We start from the raw sequence: 22,082 nt of genomic DNA on the forward strand, positions 1-22,082 counted from the left end.
TTCTACATAAGCAGGACTGTCATGTCAACAAAAAAAACATTTAATTTTTTTTCCCATGCTTGAAATGTTAATCAGGTGGTTGGTACCTCTTCTACAATCAGAGATGTAAAAAAAAAAGTAATGGTATATGGTCATTTCTCAGTTGGTTATGCAAAATTTAGAATGTTCTACACTGAAAAGATATAAGATAAAAGGTCTCGCTCACTGAATATGTGTTTACATTAGTCAGCAATGTCTGTCTCAGTAATATTTAATATTGATAAAAGCTATTTACTGTTGGCTTACAGTATTCCTCAAAGTCAGGCATATACAGTCAGCCAAGAGCGAATGTATTATAAAATAAATTGCATATTATATCACATACTGTGCACTCACTCCCTCAAATGGCAATGACAAATCACAGGTCTAAAATGATATGGCTAATAAATACTAAAGTGCAAGAAGACATCTGTTCCTCGTCGAGAGGACTCCTCAGTCTTTGGCTCATTTGTAGCTACAGTTCAAGTCAGAAGTTAACATACACTTATGTTGGAGTCATTAACTTTCAACCCGTCCATACATTTCTTGTTAACAAACTGTAGTTTTGTGAAGTCGGTTAGGACATCTACTTTGTGCATGACACAAGTAATTTTTCCAACAATTGTTTACAGACATTATTTCACTGTATCACAATTCCAGTGGGTCAAAAGTTTACATACACGAAGTGCCTTTAAACAGCTTGTAAAAATTCTGGGAAATTATGTCATGGCTTTAGAAGCTTCAATTGGAGGTGTACCTGTGGATGTATTTCAAGGCCTACCTTCAAACTCAGTGCCTCTGCTTGATATCATGGGACATCAAAAGAAATCAAAGACCTCAGAAGAAGAAAAAATAGTAGTTCTCCACAAGTCTGGAAATTGCTCCCAAGGATGAACCAAACGTCTGATGGTACCACGTTCATATGTATAAACGAGTACTCAAGTATAAACACCATGGGACCACGCAGCCGTCATAGCGCTGAGGAAGGGGACGTGTTCTGTCTCCTAGAGATGAACATACTTTGGTGTGAAGAGTGCAAATCAATCCCAGAACAGAAAAGGACCTTGTGAAGATGCTGGAGGAAACGGGTACAAAAGTATCTATATCCAGAGCAAAACAAGTCCAATATCGGCAACTTGACAGGCTGCTCAGCAAGGAAGAAGCCACTGCTCCAAAACCGCCATAAAAAAAAAAAGACTACGGTTTGCAACTGGACATGGGGACAAAGATTAAACAAATTGGAGAAATGTCCTCTGGTCTGATGAAACAAAAATTGAACTGTTTGGCCATAATGACCATTGTTATATTTGGAGGTAAAAGGGAGAGGCTTGCAAGTCAAAGAACATCATCCCAACTGTGAAGCATGGGGGTTGCATCATGTCGTGGGGGTGCTTTGCTGCATGAGGGACTGGTACACTTAAACTAGATGGCATCATGAGGTAGGAAAATTGTGGATATATTGAATCAACATTCAAGAAATCAGTCAGGAAGTAAAATCTTGGTCGCAAATGGATCTTCCAAATGGACAATGACCCCAAGGATACTTCCAAAGTTGTGGCAAAATGGTTTAAGGACAACAAAGTAAAAGGTATTGGAGTGGCCATCACAAAGCCCTGACCTCAATCCTAGAGAAAATGTGGGCAGATCTGAAAAAGCTTGCGCGAGCAAGGATGCCTACAAACCTGACTCAGTTACACCAGCTCGGTCAGGAGGAATGGGCTAAAATTCACCCAACTTATTGTGGAAGGCTACCCGAAACGTTTGACCCAAGTTAAACAATTTAAAGGCAATGCTACCAAATACTATGTAAACTTCTGACCCACTGGGAATGTGATGAAAAAAATTAAATCTGAAATAAATCACTATTATTCTGACTTTTCACATTCTTAAAATAAAGTGGTGATCCTAATTGACCTAAGACAGGACATTTTTACTAGGATTAAATGTCAGGAATTGTAAAAAAAAAAAAAAACTGAGTTTAAATGTATTTGGGTAAGGTGTATGTAAACTTCAACTATCTGTAAAACTATCCTAAAGACTTGAGGTCTCAATGCACTAAGTGCACTCAGCTCTGGCAGCCCTACATTTGAGATCTTGGTAAGGTCTGTGTGATCCTCCTGTTTCCTCGATGGCGACATCAGACCCGTGGGGGTGGGGGCCTCAAAGCCTGGAAGATAAGTTAAACAATGTAATTTAAGCCAGAAATTGTCCGAACATTTAATTAACCATCTCTTTAACTATTGTTGTCTATATATTAGCTATTTCTGTTTCTTTTTAATACATTTGTCATTATGGGGTATTGTGTATAGATTGCTGAGTAAATGTTTGTATTCAATCCATTTTAGAATAAGTTTAACATAACAAAATGTTGAAAAAGTCAAGTGGTCTGAATACTTTCTGAAGGGACTATGTATTGAAAACTAATGGATTTCTTTTTTTTTTAAGCCCATTGCATTTGTTTAGGATGTATCCATCATAATAACTAGATACTGATATTCTCAACCATCACCTGTCGTACGGCCCTGAAGTCATGGGCTGGGGCCCGTGATTGGTTAGCAGCAGGAGGGGGTGGGGGCGGAACACCCTTTGGTCGCTTGGGCTGGAAATTGTAAAGAGATGCATTAGCTAATAGGCACAAGTCCAGTTCATGAACACAATAATGATGTCAATCAAACCCTACATTGAGATGAATCAAAAAGGTACTGTTACCTGTTGTGGCATAGTGTTGTTTTGGCTGGGGATTGGCAGTTTGTTATTGTGGTCGTTGTACACTTTATAAGTTTTCTGCTGGGTATGGTAGCTGGTGGATGAGCAGACAGTGACATTTTGTATTAATTTAACCTGTATTTATTCTGGAAGTCCCATTAAGTTCAGAAGACCTCAATTGCCAGGTCTCCCTTGTAAGAGAGTATATTTAAATTCATCAGAAGGGTCATCTTGTTGCAGTGAAGTCTTTATATACGGTCCACCTAGTGTACTCACCTAGGGAGAGTGGGGGACTGTTGTCTCTTCTTAAGGAACACAGCCACTACCCCAGCAATAGCAGCCAGGAGCAGCAGAGTGACTGTCACTACAATGGCAATCAGTCCTTCTACAATCACACAGAGAGGGAGACCGTTATGGCAAGGTCTATGAGCTGAATACATGAAAGCACAGACAAATCTTTTGGCAACACTTTACATGAAGATGTTCAAACACCTGTGTAGTAACACTAACACTCTAGTAACATTGTATTGACGTGGAAAGTATTATCACTTTTAACCACTGAAACCATGTTTTTTAAAATATATATTATCTGGATGTCCTTAGCAAGGTCTAAAGGGCCTACCTCTGGAGAGACCTGTGAAGCGTTCATCCTTTGTATCACAGCCGGGAAGTAACCATCCTGGCTCACACTGGCACTCCATTTTGTGATTACACACCTGTAGTGGCACAACATAGAAACACACATTATTATAATGGATTTTCTACAATTCTATTTTATTGTTTGTGGTGTGAATTGGAAAGATCTGTCCCAAACCGAGTGAAACGGAGGACATTTGTCAATGGCCTATGTTCCTTATAAGAGCCAAGGAAGTAATCCTCAAGCTCACAAATACCAGAGACGGGGGCCGCTTGAAGCACTATTACTCACAGCATGTCCTTTACATAGTGCTGAGCAGTTGGTGACTCTAGGTCCGTAGGCCGTCTCAAAATCCACACATTCATTCTGGCTGCACACCTTGGAATAGAAGATGGGGAAATGGGAACAAGGGTTAAGAGAAAATAACACTCACCACATTAAATCTGACGTCTCGTTTAATTTCCCCAAAACACAGCTAGAGGTACAGAAGCCTCGTTGGGAAAAGCCAAAAAAATCACTACACCTTTCTATCATTACACTTGGTCCCAGTGTCCACCTGTCCAAAATCACTGGTGTGATCATCGTAGAATGAGGCTTTGCAGTCTGAGAATTTCACCATGCGACCATAGTTGGGGTTGTCATTACCGTTCTTGCAGAAGAGTTTCCCACACTGCACATCTCTACAGAGGAGAACGGGGAAATCATATCAGTGATACACTGCTTCAGTAACAAACACTATCATTTGAGTTGGAAAAACGGGCTATTAAAATAGCATGGTATTGCTTGTCGGGACTCACTGTCTCTGGCAGGGGATGTACTGGTCCTTTGAAGGCCGTTTACAGTAGGCGTAGTACAGTCCTCTGGTGTTCTGCTCATAGCAGTACGTTCTGGCGGTTTCAGCAGCTAAGGAGAGGATAACGCCCAATGTTACACAATGCGTTAGAGTAGTAGTGAAGCTACCATGTGTGTCCTCTGTTCACACTAATACACTACAGATGGAAAATGACAGGCAATAGTAAGGTTGCTATGTGAGAATAAGAACCAGAAGAGCTACCTACATCACCTAAACAGATGAAAGGTGCATCAGTGTTGTTGAGACGGAAGGAAATGCTTTCACTTACATGGTCCATACATTTTCACACACTGGGTGTGGTGCTGTGGACACTGGCCGTTGTTGCAGTACCCACGTCCTCCATCACAGGGAATCCCGTTGACAGTGAAGACATCCTCGGGACAGTCGGCTGATTTCCCTGTGCAGTATTCTGGCAAGTCACAGTCATCATGCTTCATTCTGCACTCTCTGGACGAGGACAATATCTGTGGAGAGAGTTGTTGTTGCCATGTTTCGTATCACTAGCGTGATCGTCTTCCCGCAGCCAACTGCCATGAGTATGGCAAGATAGTCTAAGCTTGGTGAAAGACGTGTCATGCTGCAACTGCACTCTGAATCTACTGTTTGCTGAAATAGAAGTCCAAAACTAGCCTGTCTGACACGCAGACCCACTTGGGACACAGCAAGCTGCTTTTGCCAGACAAGTTCTGAACAATACGTAGTGAGAGTGAAAGTCAAATGTCTTTAATTTACATTTCAGTCAAACAGTCTGACATAGTTATGAGTGTCTGCTGCATGTCCACAAGAGGGCTTTTGTATCAAAGGAACACAGAAGGAAGTAGAGTGGACAGAGGGAAGATTTCAATTGCAAACTCCTCGTCTCTTTCTCAAAACCCATTGTAGGAGAAGGTCAGAGGGGAGGGACTTCTGGCTTATTCATCCAATGGGTTTAAGAAGATGAGGAGAGAAGAGTATGCAATTGAGATCTTCCCAGAGCAGAGGCATAGTTGAACTGTGGTCTGCTCTCACCCAGTGGTGGAAAAAGTACTCAATTGTCCTATTTGTGTAAAAGTAAAGATACCTTAACAGAAAATGACCTGGTAAAATTGAGCAAAAGACTAAACGTATTTAGTTTTAACTATACTTAAGTATCAAAAGTATATGTAATTGCTAAAATATACTTAAGTATCAAACAACAAGTAGAAATAATTTTAAATTCCTTATATTACGCAGTCCAGATAGCCAGGGGCACGTGCTGAAACTTAAACATAATTTACAAACGAAGCATGTGTTTAGTGAGTCCATCAGATCAGAGGAAGTATGGATGACCAGGGATGTTCTCTTGATAAGTGGATTTATACAATTTCTGTCCTGGTAAGCATACAAAGTGCAACGAGTACTTTTAGGTGTCAGGGAAAATGTATTGAGTAAAAAGTACATCATTTTCTTTAGGAATATAGTGAAGTAAAAGTTGTAAAAAAAATGTTTTTAAATTAAAGTACAGATGTCCTTAAGTTGTTTTTTGGGCTTACTTTGAAGTATTTTTACTTAAATACTTTACACTATTGCTCTCACCTTACAGTTGTCACAGCACGCTCCTGCAGCGCACTCTGAGCCCTTAGTCAGTGTGCAGCTGGTGGCATTACAGCATGGGTTTGTACACTCCTATAACAGCAAACAGTACATGTCATTAAGCCATTTTGATAATGATTTAAAGAGACCAGTATGTAAATACTGCATCTCAAAATAGTCAAGCCTCTGTATGTGTATACTTCCAGTACATATTGTGGTTTTACACTACATACAGTGCCTTGCGAAAGTATTCGGCTCCCTTGAACTTTGCGACCTTTTGCCACATTTCAGGCTTCAAACATAAAGATATAAAACTGTATTTTTTTGTGAAGAATCAACAACAAGTGGGACACAATCATGAAGTGGAACAACATTTATTGGATATTTCAAACTTTTTTAACAAATCAAAAACTGAAAAAGGAACACACCAGGCAGGTCCGAGATACTGTTGTGAAGAAGTTTAAAGCCGGATTTGGATACAAAAAGATTTCCCAAGCTTTAAACATCCCAAGAAGCACTGTGCAAGCGATAATATTGAAATGGAAGGAGTATCAGACCACTGCAAATCTACCAAGACCTGGCCGTCCCTCAAACCTTCAGCTCATACAAGGAGAAGACTGATCAGAGAAGCAGCCAAGAGGCCCATGATCACTCTGGATGAACTGCAGAGATCTACAGCTGAGGTGGGAGACTGTCTATAGGACAACAATCAGTCATATATTGCACAAATCTGGCCTTTATGGAAGAGTGGCAAGAAGAAAGCCATTTCTTAAAGATATCCATAAAAAGTGTTGTTTAAAGTTTGCCACAAGCCACCTGGGAGACACACCAAACATGTGGAAGAAGGTGCTCTGGTCAGATGAAACCAAAATTGAACGTTTTGGCAACAATGCAAAACGTTATGTTTGGCGTAAAAGCAACACAGCGCATCACCCTGAACACACCATCCCCACTGTCAAACATGGTGGTGGCAGCATCATGGTTTGGGCCTGCTTTTCTTCAGCAGGGACAGGGAAGATGGTTAAAATTGATGGGAAGATGGATGGAGCCAAATACAGGACCATTCTGGAAGAAAACCTGATGGAGTCTGCAAAAGACCTGAGACTGGGACGGAGATTTGTCTTCCAACAAGACAATGATCCAAAACATAAAGCAAAATCTACAATGGAATGGTTCAAAAATAAACATATCCAGGTGTTAGAATGGCCAAGTCAAAGTCCAGACCTGAATCCAATCAAGAATCTGTGGAAAGAACTGAAAACTGCTGTTCACAAATGCTCTCCATCCAACCTCACTGAGCTCGAGCTGTTTTGCAAGGAGGAATGGGAAAAAATGTCAGTCTCTCGATGTGCAAAACTGATAGATACATACCCCAAGCGACTTACAGCTGTAATCGCTGCAAAAGTTGGAGCTACAAAGTATTAACTTAAGGGGGCTGAATAATGTTGCACGCTCATTTTTTCCGTTTTTGATTTGTTAAAAAAGTTTGAAATATCCAATAAATGTCGTTCCACTTCATGATTGTGTCCCACTTGTTGATTCTTCACAAAGAAAATACAGTTTTATATCTTTATGTTTGAAGCCTGAAATGTGGCAAAAGGTCGCAAAGCTCAAGGGGGCCGAATACTTTCGCAAGGCACTGTATTTACCCCTTAGTGTATGTCTTAGTGTGGTGTAATACACTAACTAAGTAAAAAACATTGTACTGTAGTAGGCTATCAAGAGAAACTGGAATTACAGGTCTCTGAAGCAAACAAGACTTGGCAAGAGAAGAGTGGTTCAGCAAGACAGGGACATAAGATAGTGTCTTATAAACCTGACTAACAGGTCTCGACAGATTGACTTGACTAAACCACTCTACTTAACTCCAACTCTGACTTGAACGTAAACTGTGGATAAATATAATCAAAGTTTCTTATGCCTGCTTATCATAGGTATGGCTATCATACTGTGCATGGAGATGTACAATGCACAAACATGTGAAGCATGTTGAATTTTCTCAATTTGAATCACATCATTACATTACTGCCATGTCAGTACACTCATTTGAAAATAAATGTCCCAAACACAGGTTTTCTGAGGTGGGCGGTGGAGGAGATACCTCAGTTATCGGGAAAGGTCTGCGCATGTCATATACATTCCTTATGTTTACCCCTAGCCAAGGAAAGCAGGCAAGAGCAGACAAAGCGTAAATCTTATTCCCAGAAGTGTTAGTCTTTATCTGGTGGAAAAATAAATGTACTCTAATCTTTGACCGCATCTGATCGAATGTGAAAGTTAACATTTTAGTAAAAGATAGCTTTGAATAATTATATATTGTAATCACTTGACATCCATGTATTAACTTCATGAGAACCAGATTACTTTTGTATGATTTGAATGGTGCATTGCTGATCTAGGATAATGGGAGAAAATATACAAAAAAGGTTGTGTAAGGAATGTAAATGAAAGGTTCATTCACCTCCAGGGAGCCACAATCACACTGCTCTCCTGTCTCCAGGAAGCCATTGCCACACACTGGGGTTGATTCCACATTCCGGTAGTCTGGCTTGTCCAGCAGACACTCAGGGTTACGATTATTCAGAAACTGGTCATAGCTTACACTACTGCAGCTACTGAATGACTTTGGGATATCCCAGCTGAAATAAACACTTTAGTTACCCAAATAGGCTGTGTTTTCATTTAATAAAACACCACTGTGCTATTGCTACACAGGCTCATGAGCTATGTTCCATGTAAATGTTTTTGCAATATGGCTGCTGTGTGTTATGGGCAGAGAACAAGGCCTGTAAGTGTTATTTAATAGAGGTTTCCTCTTCCTTGTACAACATAATCATTCAGATGGTTTATCATTGACACCATTCCAATCTAGTCACAAGATCATATCTCAAAACAGTCCTTACCTGAGGGCCCCGGCCATTATACAACTATTCCCAGAACAAGTACAGGCACTGGAGTCATCGTGGTTCATGCCCAGGTTGTGGCCCATCTCGTGGGCCAATGTGGCCCCTACAGCAATGGCCTTGGGGTTGTGATCCTGTAGTAAAACACATTGTTAACATTCAGTAAACCTGAATGTGTTGGACTATATTTCTCTTGTAAAATAGATGTTATATCAGTGAAACTGACATGATGCATTGGTTAGTGATTACATTGCTATAGAGTATGAGTTACTGTTTCACTATTAAAGTGCACTACAATTGATCTTCCTTTTTTAGATCTACATGTTGGTTCATTGGCTAATTTACCATTTGAAGTTATTACTTCCTCCATTCACACGATTAGTTTTTTGTATTTCACATACGTATTTCTAAAATGAGTAATCTTGCAATTCAACACACAATCTCTTTGGAAACGTCACTTCTTGGAAACTTGGTAAAATCTCTGTTGTCTGCTTATTGCAATACCACATGAAGCAACATTTAGTTGAAATACCTCAAGCAAATACGGTACTATTACCACATTCAAATAATGGCAGCTCATCGTGTAGGCAAATGTAGGGATACGGTCCAAACACTTAAGACACACCCTATACCCTCAGCCCTCAAATGGACACTTCTGAGGACGTCTGACGAGTATACACTTGCAGGCCAAGGGAGAAAGGAATTATCTTTAAATGGACCACCCTTGGCCTGGAAATTCATCACTTGTGTTTTCAGCCACCGGTAGCTTGTGGGTGCTTTATATGCAGTACAGTCAATTATGAGTGCCCTTATATTAAATATATAATTATTAATATACACACACTGTATGATAGCTAGCAAATTAATTAGCTTACTAATGTTAGCCTGCCTAGCTGGAACTTCAAAAGGAAAATGTTTTATTTCTAAAAGACACATTTGTGCCATCGTGTATCAGTAGCACAATTTCTAACTTATTTGCATTCGTTTTTACTTGTACGTTGATTTCTCCATTTAAGTTTAAGTTTGTGGACTTTTCTTGGTGGATGTACAATCGTCGCAAATTGAATTATGGGGAGTTTCAGGCCCCGGAGTGAGTATAATTGTACACTTGTAAACTTGACTAAAAACAAGGGCTGAGGGGCTTACGTTGCAAACATCCCTTGCCTGGCTAATCATTTGGACCGTCCAAGATGGCGACGGGGATTCCCCTAAGGGCATAAGGCGAGGGTAAGTGGACGAGGGTGTGTCTTATGAGTTTGAACCACAGCCTAGATCTAATGAAATGTACTTTACCTGCACAATCCCAACTGAATGATCTGAACATAGAGTCCCAATGAAGGCCAGACCCACTGTCGAACCCTCAAAGTCAATGCCACTGAAACACAGGGAACAAGAAACATGAACCCCACATATATATATCTCTCAAGTACCCATACATGTCACATACTCATGTTATGAATTCTTAAATCTGGGTCTATCAATAATAACAACGTTCCAAACCAAGATGGCCTCCTTATCAGGTGACCCATCAGCTGACTGTCACCTGACCCTATTTAGCTGTCTGACAAGCACACCAATAGAGAATGATAGAGGCCTCTAGTGTCCAAAAGCCTTCCACCATTTTAATGTAGTCAACTGGAGGACTTCCAGTATGCGCTCGTGTTATCTGCCTCTTTGATGTGTTATATTTAAGCAATAAGGCACGAGGGGGTGTGGTATATGGCCAATATACCACGGCTAAGGGCCGTTCTTAAGCGCGACGCAACGGAGTGCCTGGATACAGCCCTTAGCCGTGGTATATCAGCCTTATACTACAAACCCAAGGGGGGGGTTTATGGCTATTATAAACTGGTTCCCAATGTAATTAGAGCAGTAAAAATACAGGTTGTGTCATACCCGTGGTATACGGTTTGATATATCACAGCTGTCAGCCAATCAGCATTCAGGGCTCAATTCACCCAGTTTAAAATCCTGTTTATCTTGTACTCAAAATCAAACCTTGAGACCCTCACAGATGTCTTTAATCAGAGAGTCAGAGATAGAGGTGAGGCACTTTAGATGAACAATTCAATTTATTTTAGTTAGCGCATTAAGTGTGCGTTGTATCTGATGAAGTTTGCATTGTAGCCCACTTGAAGGTGTGTCCAGGCCTACCTGATGAAGTGTGCGTTGTGGCCTTCCTAATAACTTGTGTACGTCGTGACCTACCTGATGAGGTGTGCGTTGTCATGACGCTTGTTGTTGACCAGGTCGCTGTTCCTCCACTTGGTAAAGGCATCCAGGGTGGCACCAGCAGGGGCGGTCACTGATATCTTATCATTGTCTGTCCACACCTCCAGACCAACCAAGGCAATGAAGGTGTTGAGGGGCTTGTATACCTGCAGGCAGATTAATTTTATGGTGAGGTGAGACTCCAACTCTAGAGTATGTAAATAGACCTGTTGCTAAAAGCACCTACTGTCGGTCCTGTTGGGGATCATAGAGGATTTACTGGCAGTTTGCTAATACTGCAAACCTTGCAGTGACTGACTCACCATATTGACAAAGTTGACCACTTCAAATATCCTCTTACGCAGCTCTCCGAGGTTACTTTTCATGTTCTTGTACTGAAATAGCATCATATTTTAGTACACTCAAGAGAACAGTGGAGATCCTGTTTCACAATACATTACTCACTACCGACTCATTAGATACTGTGTACTAAACAAAAATATAAATGCAATTTGCAACTTTAAGATTTTACTAAGTTAATTTAAGGAAATCAGTAAATTGAAATTAATCCATTAGGCCCCAATCTATGGATTTAATATGACTGGGAATACAGATATGCATCTGCTGGTCACAGATACCTTAAAAATAGGTAGGGGCTAGGATCAGAAAACCAGTCAGTATCTGGTGTGACCACCATTTGGCTTATGCAGCGCGACACATCTCCTTCACAGAGTTGACTGTGGCACGTGGAATGTTGTCCCACTCCTCTTCAATGGCTGTGCGAAGTTGCTGGATATTGGCGGGAACTGGAACACATCCCAAACATGATCAATGGGTGAAATGTCTGGTGAATGTGCAGGCCATGGAAGAATCGTGTACAGATCCTTGCAACATGGGGCCAGGTATTATCATGCTGAAACATGAGGTGATGGCATTGGATGAATGGAATGACAATGGGCCTCAGGATCTCCTCATGGTATCTCTGTGCATTCAAATTGCCATTGATAAAATGCAATTGTGTTCATTGTCCGTAGCTTATACCTGCCCATACTATAACCCCACCATGGGGCACAACATTGACATCAGCATACCACTCACACGATGCCATACACACTGTCTGCCATCTGCATGGTACAGTTGAAACCTGGATTCATATGTGAAGAGCATAATTCTCCAGTGTGCCAGTGGCCATCGAGTGTGAGTATTTGCCCGCTGAAGTTGGTTACAACGGCAGTCAGGTCAAGGCCCTGGTGAGAACGACGAGCATGCAGATGAGCTTCCCTGAGATGGTTTCTGACAGTTTGTGCAGAACTTCTTCGGTTGTGCAAATCCCCAGTTTCATCAGCCGTCTGGGTGGCTCATCCCAGACCATTCTGCAGGTGAAGAAGCCAAATGTGGAGGTCCTGGGCTGGAATGGTTACACATGGTCTGCGGTTGTGAGGCCGGTAAGACATACTGCCACATTTTCTAAAACGACGTTGGAGGTGGCTTAAGGTAGAGAAAGGAACATTCAATTCTCTGGCAACAGGTCTGGTGGCTATTCCTGCAGTCAGCATTCCAATTGCATGCTCTCTCAACTTGAGACATCTCTGGCATTGTGTTGTGTAACAAAACTGCACATTTTAGAGTGGCTTTATATTGTCCCCCAGCACAAGGTGCACCTATGTAATGATCATGCTGTTTAATCAGCTTCTTGACATGCCACACCTGTCAGGTGGATGGATTATCTTGGCAAAGTAGAAATGCTCATGAACAGGGATGTAAACAAATTTGTGCACCACATTTTAGAGAAATAAGGTTTTTGTGCATATTGGAACATTTCTGGGATATTTTACTTCAGCTCATGAAACATGGGACTAACACATTACATGTGTTTATTATAGATATAGGTTGGTTTGATCTAAATATAATTAGGTCAAGTAATGTCCAATTAAATAATGTTAATGAAATATTGAAGTATGAAATGTTCAAGTGTATTGTGTTGATTCTGGTAAAGGTGGGACTTGTGTTTCTGACAAATAGGTCTGCAGGTTCTTACCTCACGGTTGTCTGCAACAAGGACGAGCTCAACATACTTTTGCTGTTGAAGTAGAGATGGACCCTAATAAACAGGAAACCATTGTTGTAATATATATGGTTAATTTATTTTTAGGAAGGAAGTGGAGTGTGCTCATCCAACTTGAGTTGAGGTGCAATCCCAAAAATGTGATCATTATTGAAAAGAAAAAGGCGCAACCCACGCTTACCATTAAAAACTCAATGTTTCAAAGTTAAAAAGGTTGACATTTCAGCTATCAATGGCCTTCATTAGAACACATCATTTCCTGTTCTGCTATATGTTTTGATGTGAGATACCACAGACTATATTTAAATTGGGAAATTTCTAATATATTTATGTCTTACTGAGCCACGAGAGCGGCTCTTGCTAGTTATGGGAGGGTAGTCTGCATTCCAGCTAGTGTTGGTGACTCCACACATCACAGGCTTGGAGCTCTGGTCCTCGTATTTCAGCACTGCGTGATCGCCATCATCCCACCCTGACAGAGGCTCAATCAGGTACCTTTGGGCGGCTGTTCTGAAATATCCCCTAAAATAAAAAAAACATGACAACTGATTTGGGGTATAAAATAATGTTTCACTGTGGACTTACACTACTGGTCAAAGTTTTAGAACACCTACTTATTCAAGGGTTTCTTTATTTTTACTATTTTCTACATTATAGAAACACATCAAAACTATTAAATAAAACATATGGAATCATGTAGTAACCAAAAAAACTGTCAAACAAATCAAAATCTATTTTAAATTTGAGATTGTTCAAAGTTGCCTCCCTTTGCCAAGATGACAGCTTTGCACACTCTTGGCATTCTCTAAACCAGCTTCATCTGGAATGCCTTTCCAACAGTCTTGAAGGAGTTCCCACATATGCTGAGCACTTGTTGGCTGCTTTTCCTTCACTCTGTGGTCCGACTCATCCCAAACCATCTCAATTTGGTTGAGGTCGGGGGATTGTGGAGACCAGGTCATCTGATGCAGCACTCCACTCTTTCTTGGTAAAATAGCCCTTACACACAGCCTGGAGGTGTGTTGGGTCATTTTCCTGTTGAAAAGCAAATGTCTCACTAAGCCCATACCAGATGGGATGGCGTATCGCTGCAGAATGCTGTGGTAGCCATGCTGGTTAAGTGTGCCTTGAATTCTGAATACTTCACAGATGGTGCTTTGCTGGTGACACTCCCACACCAGAACACCGCCATTCTTTACGGTGGGAAATACACATGCAGAGATCCGTTCACTCACACTACATCTCACAAAGACACGGCGGTTTGAACCCAAAATCTCCCAGTTGGACTCCAGACCAAAGGACAAATTTCCACCGGTCTCATGTCCATTGTTCGTGTTTCTTGGCCCAAGCAAGTCTCTTCCTCTTATTGGTGTCCTTTAGTAGTGGTTTCTTTGCAGCAATTTGGCCATGAAGGCCTGATTCACACAGTCTACTCTGAACAGTTGATGAGAAGTGTCTGTTACTTGAACTCTGAATAATGTATTTGGCCTACAATTTCTGAGGCTGGTAACTAATGAACCTATCCTCTGTAGCAGAGGTAACTCTGGGTCTTCCATTTCTGTGGTGGTTCTCATGAGAGCCAGAGCCAGTTTCATCATAGCGCTTGATGGTTTTTGCAACTACACTTAAAGAAACGTTTAAAATTCTTGAAATTCTCCGTATTGACTGACCTTCATGTCTTAAAGTAATGATGTCATTTCTTTGCTTTTTTGAGCTGTTCTTGCATTATTATGGATTTGGTCTTTTACCAAATAGGGCTGTCTTCTGTAATCCCCCCTCCCTTGTCATAAAACTGATTGGCTCAAACGCATTAAATAGTAAATCAATTCCACAAATTATCTTTTAAGAATGCACATCTGTTAATGAAGCTTCATGAAGCTGTTTGAGAGAATGCCAAGAGTGTGCAAAGCTGTCAAGGCAAAGGGTGGATATTTGAAGAATCGCAAATATATTTTGATTTGTTTAACAGTTTTTTGGTTACTACATGATTCCATGTGTTATTTCATAGTTATTTCATAGTTTTGATGTCTTCACTATAATTCTACAACATTATAAATAGTAAAAATAAAGAAAAACCATTGAATGAGTAGGTGTTCTAAAACTTTTGACCTGTAGTGTATGCTGTAGAGATGTGGGGCTGCCTACCTGAGTCCATCGCAGGTGCTCATGCTAACCGTTGACACACTGTCATTCACAATGGTGCCGTGGTAGTAGCAGTGGTCCTGGAGAAGATAATTCATTAAAAGGTTTAAGGGCCTTCTAATCAAGACACTTCTACACAGCCTCCTGCTACCTATCAAGAGTTTGTTATAATCACTTACCACGTCCTGAGGTGTAGAGGTGACTGGTGTACCATCCTCAGTGTAGTAAGTCTCACTGTAGTCGTTGGTGAGTAATTCGCTGAGGGAACCAAAATAAAGTTACTACATTATTTCATCAGGCACCTACATGTTCAAAGGAATTCATGCTGTGGTAAAACAAAAGTGTCATTCCATTAATGACGCTTGACAATGATGCAGTGTGCGATTATAAAGGAGAACTGAAAATTACTGGTAAGACAGTTATCTACATACTGACCGTTCTTGTTAAGGGGAATGAAGAAGGATGTGATCATTCTACTGATGTTGTGTGAGAGGTTAATATTTGAGAAAGAGATTGAAGGAGGCTTTTGCTAGAGTACATACCCATTCTTCTCCAGATGCATCTCAATGTCTTTCCCACCCACTCTCATTGCATACTTCAGAGTTTCCAGTCTGGATGACTGATGGAGAGAATTAGGTCACACTTTATATGGATAGTTTACTATACTATCAACAAACTCTGTTGATAAGCAACTGCGTGCTACGTTTAGAGATAGGGTTAGTGTCACGTTCACGGTCTTCAAACTCCCTGTCATAGATGAGCCAAGGCGCAGCGTGCATGTAATTCCACATCTTTTAATAAAGCAAAACTTTCACACAAAAAAAAACAACAGATAACCAGAAACCGACCGTGACGCAATCGTGGCGCGCACAAACACACACAGAGAAAATAAATAATTACCCACAAACACAGGTGGGGAAAAGGCTACCTAAGTATGATACCCAATCAGAGACAACGATAGACAGCTGCCTCTGATTGGGAACCATACCAGGCAAAAAAACAAAGAAATAGAAAACATAGAATGCCCACCCAAATCACACACTGACCTAACCAAATTGATAAATAAAAAGGCTCTCTAAGATCAAGGCGTCACAGTTAGGGTAAGGGTTAAGTTTAAGGTGAGGGTTAATATATAGTTAGTTGAAATGTTACTGATAGACTGTAGATACTTTGTAGAGCATCGACAGATGGACTATCCAAACAAAGTGTTACAGAGAATTAGGATTAGTTGATACCCTAGATGCAGTATAATATCTCCTCACTACATTAACATGGTTGGTCTTCCACCACTTTATTACAAGCAATAAACACAGTTGTTAACTTCTTTGGGATAGGGGGCAGCATTTTCACTTTTGGATGAATAGCGTGCCCAGAGTAAACTGCTTCCTACTCAGTCCCAGATGCTAATATATTAATATTATTATTAGTATTGGATAGAAAGCACTCTGAAGTTTCTAAAACTGTTTGAATTATGTCTGTGAGTATAACAGAACTCGATTGGCAGGCAAACACCTGAGAAAAAAATCCGAACAGGAAGTGGGAAATCAGAGGTTTGTAGTTTTTGAACTCGGCCCCTTTCGAATTCACAGTGGGATATGGGTTATTTTGCACTTCCTAAGGCTTCCACTAGATGTCAACCGTCTTTAGAACATTGTTTCAGGCTTCTACTATGAAGTGGGAGCGAATGAGAGCTGTTTGACTAAGGGGTCTGGCAGCACCCTCGTTCTCAGTCACGCGCGTTCACATGAGGTATCTCTCATTCCATTGCTTTTCTACAGAAAATGGAATTCTCCGGTTGGAACATTATTGAACACTTATGATAAAAACATCCTAAAGATTGATTCTATACTTAGTTTGACAAGTTTCTTCGACCTGTAATATAACGTTTTGAACTTTTCGTCCGACTAGACCTGAATGCAAGTTTGGATTTGTTTACCAAACGCCCTAAGAAAATAAGCTATTTGGACATAAATGATGGACATTATCGAACAAAACAAACATTTATTGTGGAACTGCGATTCCTGGGAGTGCATTCTGATGAAGAGCATCAAAGGTAAGTGAATATTTATAATGCTATTTCTGACTAATATTGACTGCGCAACATGGCGGATATTCCTTTTGGCTGGTTTGGGCTCTGAGCGCCGTACTCAGATGATGCTTTTTCCGTATTTTTGAAATCTGACACAGCGGTTGCATTAAGGAGAAGTGTATCTAAAGTTCCCTGCATAACACATAACACTTGAATTTTCATCAACATTTATAATGAGTATTTCTGTGAATTCATGTGGCTCTCTGCAAAATCACAGCATGTTTTTGAACTACTGAACATAACACACCAATGTAAAATTAGATTTTGGGGATATAAATATGCACTTTATCGAACAAAACATACTGTATTGTGTAACATGAAGTTCTATGAGTGTCATCTGATGAAGATCATCAAAGGTTAATGATTAATTTGATCTCTATTTGTGCTTTTTGTGACTCCTCTCTTTGGCTGGAAAAATGGCTGGGTTTTTCTGTGGCTTGGTGGTGACCTAACATAATCGTTTGAGGAGCTTTCACTGTAAAGAATTTTTAAAATCAGACACTGTGGCTGGATTAATGAGAATTGTATCTTTAAATGGTGCCTACTACTTTTATGTTTGAGAAATTTGATTTATGAGATTTGTTTAGATTTTTTTTTGGCGCCCTGCAATTTCATTGGCTGTTGTCTAGGACTGGAGTGGAACAGGTTAACAAATAATATTTTGGTATTGGTGTGTATTTCACATCAAAACAGCTCCTGTGCAGGAAGGAAGAACAGGAGAAGACTTACTTGTGTTTCTCTTTTCTGCAGAGAATGTAGCCTGATGGGTCGGACCACCTCATAGTCGCTCACTCCTTCAAGAGGACCATGACTCACTGTAGGGCGATAGAGAGAGAGATGGAGTGGTAGAGAGATGAGAGAAAATTCTAGAATGGACCCACTTTGTCTATCCCCACACTGATCCTACCTATTCTAAACATAATAACCTGGAGAGGACGATGTTAACCTGCTTGTCTCCAGACATTGACTGGTCCAATGGTAAGGAACAGTCAGGTAGTAGTATAGCAGTGTTTTGCCCTTGAACTGCAGCAGCACAATCCCGGATTTCCTTATATGAGTTACTCTATTGAAATTCCTGATCTCCTGAACATTGCATTTTGATCGTCTGGTTGTTCATCAACTTCCAGCCACTTCATCCCCTCAGTCCCTTGTGCAGCCAACCCTGTAATTATGGGTATGGGTTCTTCCATTTTGTGTGTCTACCAAACCATGACAAATGAATGTGTGGTGCGTACACTAACAACATAGTTGGACTTTTGGTTGAGCTACGGCAACTATCTTGTAATGAAAGCTTCTGCTGACTTGGCCCTATCTTTTAATAAGCGAGGCCTTTGTGCGGAACTTTAATGCATTTCATTATTGTTTACACATTGTTTCTTCAAACTACAGTATGAATACCGCAAATACACAATGAACACAGGCTGTTTGACCCTTGCATACGATAATAGACTGCGATAGACTTGCGTCCTGTCCAGGGTGTGTACTTGTACATCAGTCTGCCTCACTCTACAGAAACAGGACATACTGTAGGCTCCTGCTCCTATGAGCATTCCAGCAATAATTATACTCTGTGTTATGTTTTGTTCGTGTATGACACAAATGGATCCAGATGCTTCGTTATTTTGAGGCCCTTTCTTGTTCTCTGTCAGGCCTGTTTTGATTTGTACTTGACCATGGCAATTGAATTGCAGTACATATCCACTGCTTTGTGATTGGGCCACAGAGGAACATTGGGAATTATGTAATTATATTGGTCATTTCTTTTTCCGTCACTTCCACCTTTGCGCAATAGCTGTGGGATGAGGTTATTATTTTGGTAAACGTATGGGTATTTTCAAGTGAATTTGCATGATTTGCTGGCTTTTTAATTGTATGTTTTACAACGAACTGTTCACATTAAAACAAACAATACTGAGCAAATGAGGCAGTCTCATTCCATGTCTCTACTTATTGGAAGAGCTAAGGTTTTGAAATACTGGCCATGCCCAAGACAATCATGGGGAATTTACCAGAGAATGCAATTATCTCTGTGTTTTCATTCTAACCATTCCTCGGATTTATTCATTGTGGAAACTGTTTACCAAACGGAAGCAAACAGAGCAATATGATAGTTTCTATTGGACAAATTCAAGAAGGTCCCTCCTCGTTTAATTCGGGTTGCTTCCATTTAAGAAATGTTTTTCAACAAAATCTGCATAACAAATGTCAATACTTACTAACACTACTACAATGATGTTTCCCAATAGTTGTTGTGAAAATGAGTCTAAGTTAAGGTTTCATCACTAAGCGTATTTACAGGGGCTTACAGATACTCACCTCACCTGATCAGGTAAGGAGAAAGAGAGAGAAAGAGAGTGAGATAACTGAGAAATGTGGCATTGTTGTGGTACAAAGTCCAGTTTCAGCCACACAATTTCACAAAAATTACTCTTTGTCTGTTATCTGTCCATATTCATTGACCGTAATTACTACTGTAACTATTATACTATTATACTATGTAGAACTGATAGCACTGTCTAGTGCTTTGTCGGTGCCACAGGTCTTCATCATGACTTTCTGTATTTCCAGAAGCCATGAAAGAAACAAATGGATGAAAAGTAGTTTTGACTGAAATATACATTGATTAAAGTGGATTTAACAAGTGACATCAATAAGGGATCATAGCTTTCAGCTGGATTCACCTGGTCAGTCTATTCTGTTACTTAACAAATCCATGGGGAAATCTGAAAGCTCACATAGACTTCCAATTTAATCAAAACATTATTTCACTCCCTCAGAAAGACATATACAGTAGATATATTCTTTGCCCCCCTTCATCTAAATATTTTTGCTTCAGTATTAAACAACTCATATTATATTTATTCCTCAATTTAGAAATCCTTGTTTTACTTTCTCCCATGCAAATATATATACAGTCACTGTAGTAGTCTGAATAAAGTGCACTGAGAAGATGGCTGACTGGGGTTTAGTTAACCTGGCATTGTATTGTGTGGAGATGGGTGTATCCAATGACTTACCTGAGAGATTGAGTGAAGCAGTTAGGGTAAAGATCCACAATATATGTTTATGTGCCATTGTCGCCTTGCAGACAGCTGCTGAAACAAAAGAGAGTGACTGGGGGCTTTATAGGTTACATGGCTGCATGCTCATGTCATGTTATCTACCGTCCACAGGCCACACCTTATTAGTATCACAGCCACTTCCTGATTGTAATAGCTAGTGTACACAGAACTTGCTACAGTGTGTGTTTCCCAAATGGCACCCTGTTCCCTATAAAGTGTCAAATGTAGTACTCTACAGAGGGAATAGAGTGACATTTGGGATGCACACAGTGACTTGTATAAACACACTCCAGATTAATTAAAAGAATGCAGGGGAAAATACTAGGTACCAATGGTGCAGCCAATGGTGCAGCCCGTCTGGTGTTCAACCTTCCCAAGTTCTCTCACGTCACCCCGCTCCTCCGCTCTCTCCACTGGCTTCCAGTTGAAGCTCGCATCCGCTACAAGACCATGGTGCTTGCCTACGGAGCTGTGAGGGGAACGGCACCTCAGTACCTCCAGGCTCTGATCAGGCCCTACACCCAAACAAGGGCACTGCGTTCATCCACCTCTGGCCTGCTCGCCTCCCTACCACTGAGGAAGTACAGTTCCCGCTCAGCCCAGTCAAAACTGTTCGCTGCTCTGGCCCCCAATGGTGGAACAAACTCCCTCACGACGCCAGGACAGCGGAGTCAATCACCACCTTCCGGAGACACCTGAAACCCCACCTCTTCAAGGAATACCTAGGATAGGGTAAGTAAGGGTAAGTAATCCTTCTCCCCCCTCTCCCCCACAAAAAAAAAAAAAAAAAAAAGATTTAGATGCAAGTGGCTGTTCCACTGGATGTCATAAGGTGTATGCACCAATTTGTAAGTCGCTCTGGATAAGAGCGTCTGCTAAATGACTTAAATGTAAATGTAAATGTAATGTGTTGAACAACATTATTTTTGCATAACTTTGGCTTTTTTCCTGTAACCTCCCATCCTGCCAACATACACACGCATGCAAGCACACACACACACGCACACACACACACACACACACACACACACACACACACACACACACACACACACACACACACACACACACACACACACACACACACACACACACACACACACACACACACACACACACACACACACACACACACACACACACACACACACACAATGGTAACAGTTAGGAAATATATATTTGTCAATTCACTTTAATTAGTTTTAACCAGTTTCTGTAGAAGCTATGTTCCCACAGTTCCCTTTATCATTAAAATACAGAGATTAGTAACAGTAAGTTAATACATTTTTATTTGTAGCTTTTTATTTAGAAGACTTAGTTCTCCTTTAGCTTGCCTGAGTCAGCATGAGTCAGCTTGAAACAGCTTGTGGTCTGTATGATGATGATGATGATGATCACTGTAATTTTCCTATTTAGGAGTTTCATAAAGCAGTTCACTTCTGTTTTCTACGTTGTCACACTCTGTCACAGTCTCTTCATATATAGCCGAGACAATTCATTGTCCATGTCAAATAAAGACTTGAACCCTATCAGTAGCAGTTTTGCTGCCCAGCAGCTCTCTCACCCACTATACGCATGCTTAGATCACACCCAAAATACTAACGTCTTAGAAGACAATAAGGCTGTCTGTCACACTAGAGAATAAAAAAAAAAATGTATTTTATTTAACCAGGTAGGCTAGTTGAGAACAAATTCTCATTTGCAACTGCGACCTGGCCAAGATAAAGAATAGCAATTCGATACATACAAAAACACAGAGTTACAGATGGAATAAACAAAACATAGTCAATAATACAGTAGAACAAAAGAAAACAAGAAGTCTATGTACAGTGAGTGCAAAGGCCA

General features: G+C 40.6%; 1 protein-coding gene across 1 annotated transcript; it reads right to left on the minus strand.

Annotated features, from left to right (window-relative positions):
- Nucleotides 1-17: 17 nt before the first annotated feature.
- On the minus strand, nucleotides 18-20,357 carry LOC118358500 (zinc metalloproteinase-disintegrin-like brevilysin H2a). Its single transcript, XM_035736399.2, has 22 exons — nucleotides 20,193-20,357; nucleotides 17,905-17,990; nucleotides 15,629-15,705; nucleotides 15,266-15,344; nucleotides 15,090-15,166; nucleotides 13,283-13,466; nucleotides 12,918-12,980; nucleotides 11,203-11,274; nucleotides 10,877-11,046; nucleotides 9,962-10,043; nucleotides 8,669-8,802; nucleotides 8,227-8,404; nucleotides 5,769-5,858; nucleotides 4,483-4,678; nucleotides 4,159-4,264; nucleotides 3,885-4,041; nucleotides 3,653-3,739; nucleotides 3,347-3,440; nucleotides 3,001-3,109; nucleotides 2,728-2,818; nucleotides 2,528-2,617; nucleotides 18-2,185 (listed from the first exon to the last, which is right to left on the minus strand). The coding sequence occupies exons 1-22, from the start codon at nucleotides 20,248-20,250 to the stop codon at nucleotides 2,156-2,158; spliced, it is 2,310 nt and encodes a 769-aa protein (XP_035592292.1). The 5' UTR covers nucleotides 20,251-20,357; the 3' UTR covers nucleotides 18-2,155.
- Nucleotides 20,358-22,082: the final 1,725 nt, after the last annotated feature.

This window comes from Oncorhynchus keta, chromosome 25 (genome assembly GCF_023373465.1).
Source record: "Oncorhynchus keta strain PuntledgeMale-10-30-2019 chromosome 25, Oket_V2, whole genome shotgun sequence".
In the NCBI taxonomy this organism is placed as follows: Eukaryota; Metazoa; Chordata; class Actinopteri; order Salmoniformes; family Salmonidae; genus Oncorhynchus; species Oncorhynchus keta.